Consider the following 7,558-nt stretch of genomic DNA (forward strand, 5'->3'; position numbering starts at 1 on the left):
CGTCCTCAAATGGGAAAGCGGTGTTGGCTGTGTTATGTAGAGGTTATTGGGTCAAGCCACCCTGTCATTTCCTGGTGGCCAAAAGTCACTGGTTGCTCAATTTCATTTTGTAAAAAATAAACACGCACCAAAGTGTAGGGAATCACTGTACTGTAAATTAAGACACAAAAACTAAACTTAACAGCTGTCATTTCCTGGTTGCTAAAATGCAACACTGTTCACTCAATTTAAGTTGAGGAAACAAGCACTGAACAGTGTAGAGAATCCTTGTCCCATCAAAAAAAAAAAAAAAAAACACTGAAATATATTTAAGTAAAAATCTCAAGCAGGCGTACCATGTTACAGGGAAATGGGATGCAGGGGAGATTTATTTTGAACAGCCTAGTGCTGTTGAAATTCACCTAGCTCCCAAATGACATGTGTGTTTGAGAGTCAGCCTTCACTGACTGTCATAATAGCTGCTAGATAGTGCCAACATTTAAATTAGTGCTACATCGTAGAAAAATGTAGTCGATTGGTACCACATTGTAGCCTCACAAATCAATTTTAAAAATGTTTATTTTGCTGATGTACAAAACAGTTGTAAAAGCAGAAAATTAGGAATGTACACAGGTTACACCTGTAACATTCACTTGGCTCAAGATGCATAGACATAAAAATGTATAAAACAAAAATGGGTAGAATTTCATAAATTCCCTAAATGTGCTTCTTTAAAACCCAAGCAGCAGGTTCTCATGCACCTTTCACGGATGTATTTAATTAAGGCAGCACTGTAACCATGACCCGTTTTCCAGATCTTTCATCAAATGTTTCTAAAACTAAGGTCTAGTGTACTAGAACCTTCAGGTTGTAGAACACTAGACTAGTGGGTAGCTGGCTGCCGTGGCGATGCCACAGTGGTTCTTCCTGTCTTTGGCCATGTAGATGTAGCCTTTGTCTCCCCACTTATCACTCCAGCTGAGGAAGAGACAAAACATGTTAGTCCCACAATTATAGATTCACTGCTGCTTTAGAGAAATGTATGACGTAGACCATAGTATCAGGACAAGAGGCATATTCCCCGATGAGGAAATCAACACATCCCATAGTGGTGACGTAACAAACAAAAAACATCCTAGGAAGATACTATGTACTGTACCTGTTCTTGACAATCCAGAATTTCTTGCCACCTACATCCTCTCCTTCAAAACCGTAACCCACCACCAGAACTCCATGGTCAAGCTCCTCACTGCTGCACTCCTCCTCATAATAGATGCCTACAGGGAGAGGTCAAAGTTAAATTAGTGGGCTAAGATGCTGGGTTTACCTCAGTATGTAAAACCACCGGATCTCAAAGCTAAAGGTCGTTAGGTAGCGTGTAGCTATTTACTAGACGGCAAAACTGAAATATTTGGTAAAAAACAATTTACTACAAAGATGAAACCATTTGTAAATATTAACTACAGTGTGAAAAGGACAGACCAGAATAGCTCACTGCTACCCAAAAATAGTAGGTAGGGAATCCAATCCTTGCAAATATTGTAACAATTTAAAGTGGCATCGCTAACTGCTACTCACCAGACTGGTAGAACTGGAAGGATTCGTGGCTGGCATCGATGGCGACAGAGACTGGGCCAACAGACGCCACAGCCATCATCAGAGTGTGCTCCTTGCCATTGGGGATGTCCACAAAGCCGGTTTCATTAACGGCACTGAACTCTGGTCGGTAGTGGCAAAGATCATCATCCTGAGTAACCAGATAAGCCCAACGGCCATGATTAGTAAAAAAAACAATTATTCAAGCAAGTCAGTCATCCTTGGAGACATAAATCGAACTGTAATGTAGTGGAAAATGTCATTTATTTCTCAAAGTTGTAAGTCATGCCAAAATAATAACCATAGGAGTTGGAGCTACAGGAAATTATCTGGGACCAGGCTAAAAGAACAGGGCCTTTTAATAAATGCATCTTCATACCCTATTATATTTGAATTCAGACTAATAGTACACAGGGCCTTACCTTGCCCACATAGGGGTAGGACGCCTCTGTGTCCAGGCCGCCGTTGTCCTTTACATACTGGAACGCCAAGTCCATGAGACCCCCATTACAGCCCTCGTTGCCCTGGGGTCTGGAGCAGTCCATCAGGTTCTGTTCACTCAGAGACACCAGATTGCCAGTCTTCCTGAATTGCTGGCCCTCTATGGCTCCGGTGGAACTGAACGACCAGCAAGACCCACATGAGCCCTGGGGGAAAGATTGTTAAACATCATGTTAGTATTTCATGTCAGAACACTGACATGTGCATATTAAGCCAGTGTATGTAAGTAATAACCCATTTGCCACATACTGTAAATTACAGGCATGTCATTGGTAAGCATGCAAACAAGCCAGACATTTCCTGGATGTAAGAACTCAGGAAAGCCTGCATTAAGTGACAGAGCATTGTGTGTGGATAGGAGTCATGACTCATGAGTGTGATTCAGATCTCACCTGGTCCTTGACGGGAGTGACGTAGCCCTTCTCTCTCCAGTCCACAGCTTTAGGGGCCTGCAGGTAGTTGGGCTCCATGAACAGAGAGCCCTTGTACTTCCTCTCAGTAGTCTGCTTGTAGCCGTTCAGCTGCCTGAACTCGTCGTTGGTCTAGGGAGGAAGGAATTCAGATAAACACGTTGAAATGTAGTCTACCTGGCCAGATGTGTTCTGTAAGTTACCATCTGAATTTAATATGTAGGTTTAATGTCTTGCACCCAGAATGAGTAGCGGCACCCATTTCATCCATGTCAAGCACTGCTCAGCAAGGTGATTCTTCTTACCATGTCACCAAAGTTGTTCATGCCCAGACGATAGGAGTGTTTTCCCATAGAGTGGTCCAGGTTGTGCATCTCAATCTTTTTCAGGTTCTTCTCCCAAACCATCCTCCTCCAGCCCTCCTCTCTCTAACAATGAGTGAAAAACAGTCAGAAAATACACAATCCATGTAATATTGTTAAACTGAGTTAATTGTAATTTACAGCTACATGTATGCAAAGGCACCAATTATAGCCACTGAGGGGTTCCTATGTGCTCCTCTACTTCTGTTTAAACACCCACCTCATGGTAGTTCTTGCTGTGCCAGTTCTTCCACAAGTGCCAGTGGCCCTCCAACTGAGAGTCAAACATAGGGGCTGCATACACAGCACTCATACAGAGCACCAACACTGCCAAGTAGAGCGACGTCATAGTCAAACAACTGAAGGGAGAGAGCAGAGTCATCAGTCAGCCTTGTATTCAGTGTTAAGAATCTATACATTAAAGTGTTGAAATTGTTTCTTTGAAACAATAGAGCTTCAATGTTATAGCCACTACCAGAAGAAAATAGAGGCTGGGCAGCACCAACTTTTCAGTAGAAGAGCTACAGCTATCCATTTGGTCTCCCACCCAGGGTTTTAACCAAGCCCTGCTTAGCTTTGACATGTCCCTGACTACTACCCATGTGGTACAGTGAGAAGTCTCTCACCTTCAGATTCACTGTTGCTAGCAGTCATTCCAAAGGATAGGTTTAACAGAAACAATGAAATCACCCTACATATCAATGACACTATTCAGGCATATATAAGATTTGTGAAGGCATCAGCAGCTATTGTTCAAAGTCAACTAAAAATAGACACATCTAGAGTTAAACTTCACTTGATTTAAAAAGTAATCTTAAAAATTAGGCCATATGTTGGATTCACATCTCCCTCAACAAATATCTAAGTTAAAGAACAGGACTAAATCAAACTTACGACCTATTCTTTAACTTTTGGTTGAGCTGGAGGTGTGAATCAATCATTAATATGTAGACAAGACAAAATTAAAGCCTTGACACAAAATATACAAATCCTTCAAATGTTGATAATTGGTTGCATTGACAAAACATTTATATTATTTGTGCAATACAGTGAATAGCCTAAAATTGTGTCTCTTAAACTAATGCGGCAGTATTTACTCAACTAAAATGAGTAAACACATCCGTGCCACATTCGAGATGAGTCACTATAAAATGTCCTATTCGCATATCAAAGTTGGTCACGTGCGCCGAATACAACATGTGTAGACCTTAAAATGAAATGCTTACTTACAGGGTCTAACCAATGCAAAAAAAGTGACAGCACTGAACTAATTAATCATGCATTCAAAATAGGGTGCCAAGGTCGTAGTTCTGGAGATGTTCGCAATTGCTAAAATAATCTGCACACTGAAAATGGCATTGATCACCGGCACCAAATTACGCAGTTAATGAAATCAACAGCAATTAAGGTCATATGGTTGTGCTTTTAGATGAAGCACAGTAATTAAATTGTTTATATATGTTTCATGTTTGAAAGCGCAGTGTAAAACACTTAGATTGATTTTTGGATTAATTCACGGTTTCCATAGAATTTGGGTTGTACTTTGACGGTTGAAAGCAGTGATAACACATTGAGGAACCAAACGCCGGTCTCTTTTTAAATTGCTGAAAATCTCATTAAGCAACACCTCATCCAAATATTAGCCGCATTTGTACTGTTTCCTATATCGTAACGTATAAAAACGATAACACTGGAGAGGTTTCGTATGTGAGATCTCCATATTCTAAAAATCTAGCGTAACAGTAAATTAAACTGAAGGAAAAAACAAAATCGAACGTTACTGTCGTTAATCCAAATTATAGCAAGTAATGCTTTTCCAAATGATAAATGTTGATATTCAAGGGAATGTTTGGTAACAGCCGGCAGCAATAACATCAGAAACTGTATCTTAACGCTGTTAGGCATTGTCGTATCAATTGAAAAGCAAATGCCCCTGATAAACGGCCATAACCCAAGAAGACCGACCGAACACTGTATAACAACCCTAGCTCAATACTTACTTTCCGTCAATTTGCAATAAAGGTGAGTTGATATATGCTGTTGTTGTGTGGACCATGCCTACTAAACACAACACTTTATACAGCCAGCTATTTGTCGTGATAGTAAGGGAGGCCTGTGATTGGCTAAACGGACCTCGATATCACACAGTGTATATTGGGATTGGCTGAAAAAGGAATTTAAAAAATCTCAGGTCCCGCACCCGAGTAAATATCCCAGCATGTGATTCCTGCCCAAGTTACCGTTTTATCCTTCAGCTGAACTTGATGAAACATCTTTAGAAGTTGATTAGATTACTGGGAGACAAAGGGTACAATAATAATATAATTATTATACATTGTAACGTCGAACCAGTTTGCATTAACATTATTTCATATTCGGTTACTTTGTAACAGTTCTCTCATCATGTGCCGGCTCAGAGAAGATGAGAACGTGACACGCTGCTGCTCAAACAGCAATAACAAAGAAATGGTCAGTAAAAAAAGCAAGACATGTTCACTGCACAAGGATGACATGAATTTAGCTAGAAAGTGATAAATAACTTGCCATCATTCTTTGACTCAGCAGTGGGTTACATACCCGATACACATCTTCCTGTTAATTTGGGGTTTTAGTATTTTAGTGTTCCTGTATATGCACATTGTGACAACTGCAGATGTAAAAAGGTCTTGAAAATACATTTGATTTGATTTAGGGCCCTGGGCATATTTTTTTTTATACTACATTAGGCCTGAAAATACAGGTATAAAATATAATAATCAACAGGTTGATGTCCTTACTTTATAAGTACACCAATTGATGTAGCAACTGCAGATTGCCCCTTTAATGCTAAAATACATGAGATTGTCTGCATTCTTTAAACTGATTAATTATTGTGTGATAGCCTGCTGTGTCAAGACAGCATTCTAATGGCCTTGTAAATAACCATTCCAATTTCATTTGAAAGGGGAGGTGTCTTACAAGCTGTTCAGGGGTTTTCTACCTCTTCTGCACATTCTCTTTTTGTTTTCCTTTTAAACTTTGATCATATTGTTTTGTATTTTTTGGAGCTCATACAGATTCAATGGCAAAGCATTCATGTACCTATTTAAATGATTAAACCCACTAGATTAAAACCCACAGCAACACACTAAACACATTGTTTCTGATCAATACCTATTGTGTAATGTTGCTTTTTCCTTGTCAGTGATAGGAAATACTGCCTGTCAACCAAACACAATCACACAGGAAGAAGGGGAGGGATGGATTCTCTTCTTGCGCAGCTGCTGAATCTACATGTAGATATCTAGTTACTGATAGGACTACTTGATTGGCATTGGTATGTCTACAGAAACACAGGGAAATCACACACATTCCTACGGTAAGGAGTTTTTCTCTCTAAATACAATCAGTATAGATTTCATTATCCCAATTACAGTGCTTTGTAGTATAATTCAGATCAAGAAGAAGTGTTGATTGATTACATTGGAACTCATCTCATTCCCAGACACTTACCCCCAAATGCGCAAAAAGTCTGGTGGACCAACGCCTCAAACGTTGCCTTTGTTAGGCAATACAGAAACACTCGGCCTACCTACTTCTTACCCATCATCACTACAACAAATTATCACTCTGACAATTTTGGAATTACCTGTAGAGGGATGTTCAGGTCAAGTTTCTCTCATCCACCAAGAAACCCCAGTCACTGTTTACCTATTTCTATATTTACTGATCTGTGTCAGGTTGCAAGTCAGTCACGTGGACTGGGATATGTTCCTGGTAGCCTCAGACAATAACATCAATGTATACGCTGACTCGGTGAGTGAGTTTATTAGGAAGTGCATTGGAGATGTTGTACCCACTGCGACTATTAAAACTATCCCTAACTAGAAATTGTGGATCTATGGCAGCATTCGCTCAAAACTGAAAGCGCGAACCACCGCATTTAATCATGGCAAGGCAACTGGAAACAGTGTATTTATTCCCTCAGCAAGGCAATCAAACAAGCAAAGTGTCAGTGTAGAGACAAAGTAGATAACAATTCAATGGCTCAAACGTGAGACATATGTGCCAAGGTCTACAGACAATAACGGATAGCAAAAAGAAAACCAGCCCCGTCGCGGACATCAACGTCTTTCTCCCAGACAAATTAAACAACTTCTTTGCTCACTTAGGGGACAATACAGTGCCACCGACACGGCCCTCTTCCAAAGACTGGGCTCTCCTTCTCTGTGGCCTATGTGAGTAAAACATTTAAACGTGTTAACCCTCGCAAGGCTGCAGGACCAGACGGCAACCTTAGCAGCGTCCTCAGAGCATGCGCAGACCAGCTGGCTCCACATGCTTCAAGATGGCAACCATTGTTCCTGTTCCTAAGAAAGCTAAGGTAACTGAACTAAATGACGATCGCCCCGCAACACTCTCTTCTGTCATCATGAAGTGCTTTGAGAGACTAGTCAAGGATCATAATACCTCCACGCTACCTGATACCCTAAACCCACTCCAATTTGCTTACCTCCCCAATGGGTTCACAGACGATGCAATCGGCATCACACTGCACACTGCCCTATCCCACCTGGACAAGAGGAATATCTACAGTTGAAGTCAGAAGTTTACATACACCTTAGCCAAGTACATTTAAACTCTGTTTTTCACAATTCCTGACATTTAATCCTAGTCAAAATTCCATGTCTTAGGTCTTTTAGGATCACCACTTTATTTTAAGAATGTGAA

At 40.5% G+C, this 7,558-nt stretch overlaps 1 protein-coding gene across 2 annotated transcripts; it reads right to left on the bottom strand.

The window, feature by feature from the left end:
- Window positions 1-543: 543 nt before the first annotated feature.
- On the bottom strand, window positions 544-4,946 carry LOC110523896 (procathepsin L). Of its 2 annotated transcripts, none has more exons than XM_021603016.3 (8): window positions 4,849-4,946; window positions 3,069-3,207; window positions 2,792-2,914; window positions 2,469-2,618; window positions 1,998-2,222; window positions 1,558-1,726; window positions 1,139-1,256; window positions 544-957 (listed from the first exon to the last, which is right to left on the bottom strand). In XM_021603016.3, the coding sequence occupies exons 1-8, from the start codon at window positions 4,902-4,904 to the stop codon at window positions 858-860; spliced, it is 1,080 nt and encodes a 359-aa protein (XP_021458691.3). In that variant the 5' UTR covers window positions 4,905-4,946; the 3' UTR covers window positions 544-857. The 2 variants fall into 2 exon arrangements, with proteins under 2 accessions (XP_021458691.3, XP_090091061.1); XM_090234935.1 differs by having other exon boundaries at window positions 3,069-3,175; window positions 4,849-4,945.
- Window positions 4,947-7,558: the final 2,612 nt, after the last annotated feature.

Source organism: Oncorhynchus mykiss, chromosome 5, assembly GCF_057628025.1.
Source record: "Oncorhynchus mykiss isolate SJ-2025 chromosome 5, ASM5762802v1, whole genome shotgun sequence".
Taxonomy (NCBI): Eukaryota; Metazoa; Chordata; class Actinopteri; order Salmoniformes; family Salmonidae; genus Oncorhynchus; species Oncorhynchus mykiss.

Bases quoted from the DNA above. Each gene is read 5' to 3' on its own strand.
- LOC110523896 (XM_021603016.3), bottom strand. From the start codon at position 4,904: ATGGTCCACACAACAACAGCATATATCAACTCACCTTTATTGCAAATT. The intron at 3,208-4,848 runs GTAAGTATTGAG...CTCTCCCTTCAG, and splicing joins TTATTGCAAATTGACGGAAA to TTGTTTGACTATGACGTCGC. The intron at 2,619-2,791 runs GTAAGAAGAATC...CTTCCTCCCTAG, and splicing joins TGAACAACTTTGGTGACATG to ACCAACGACGAGTTCAGGCA.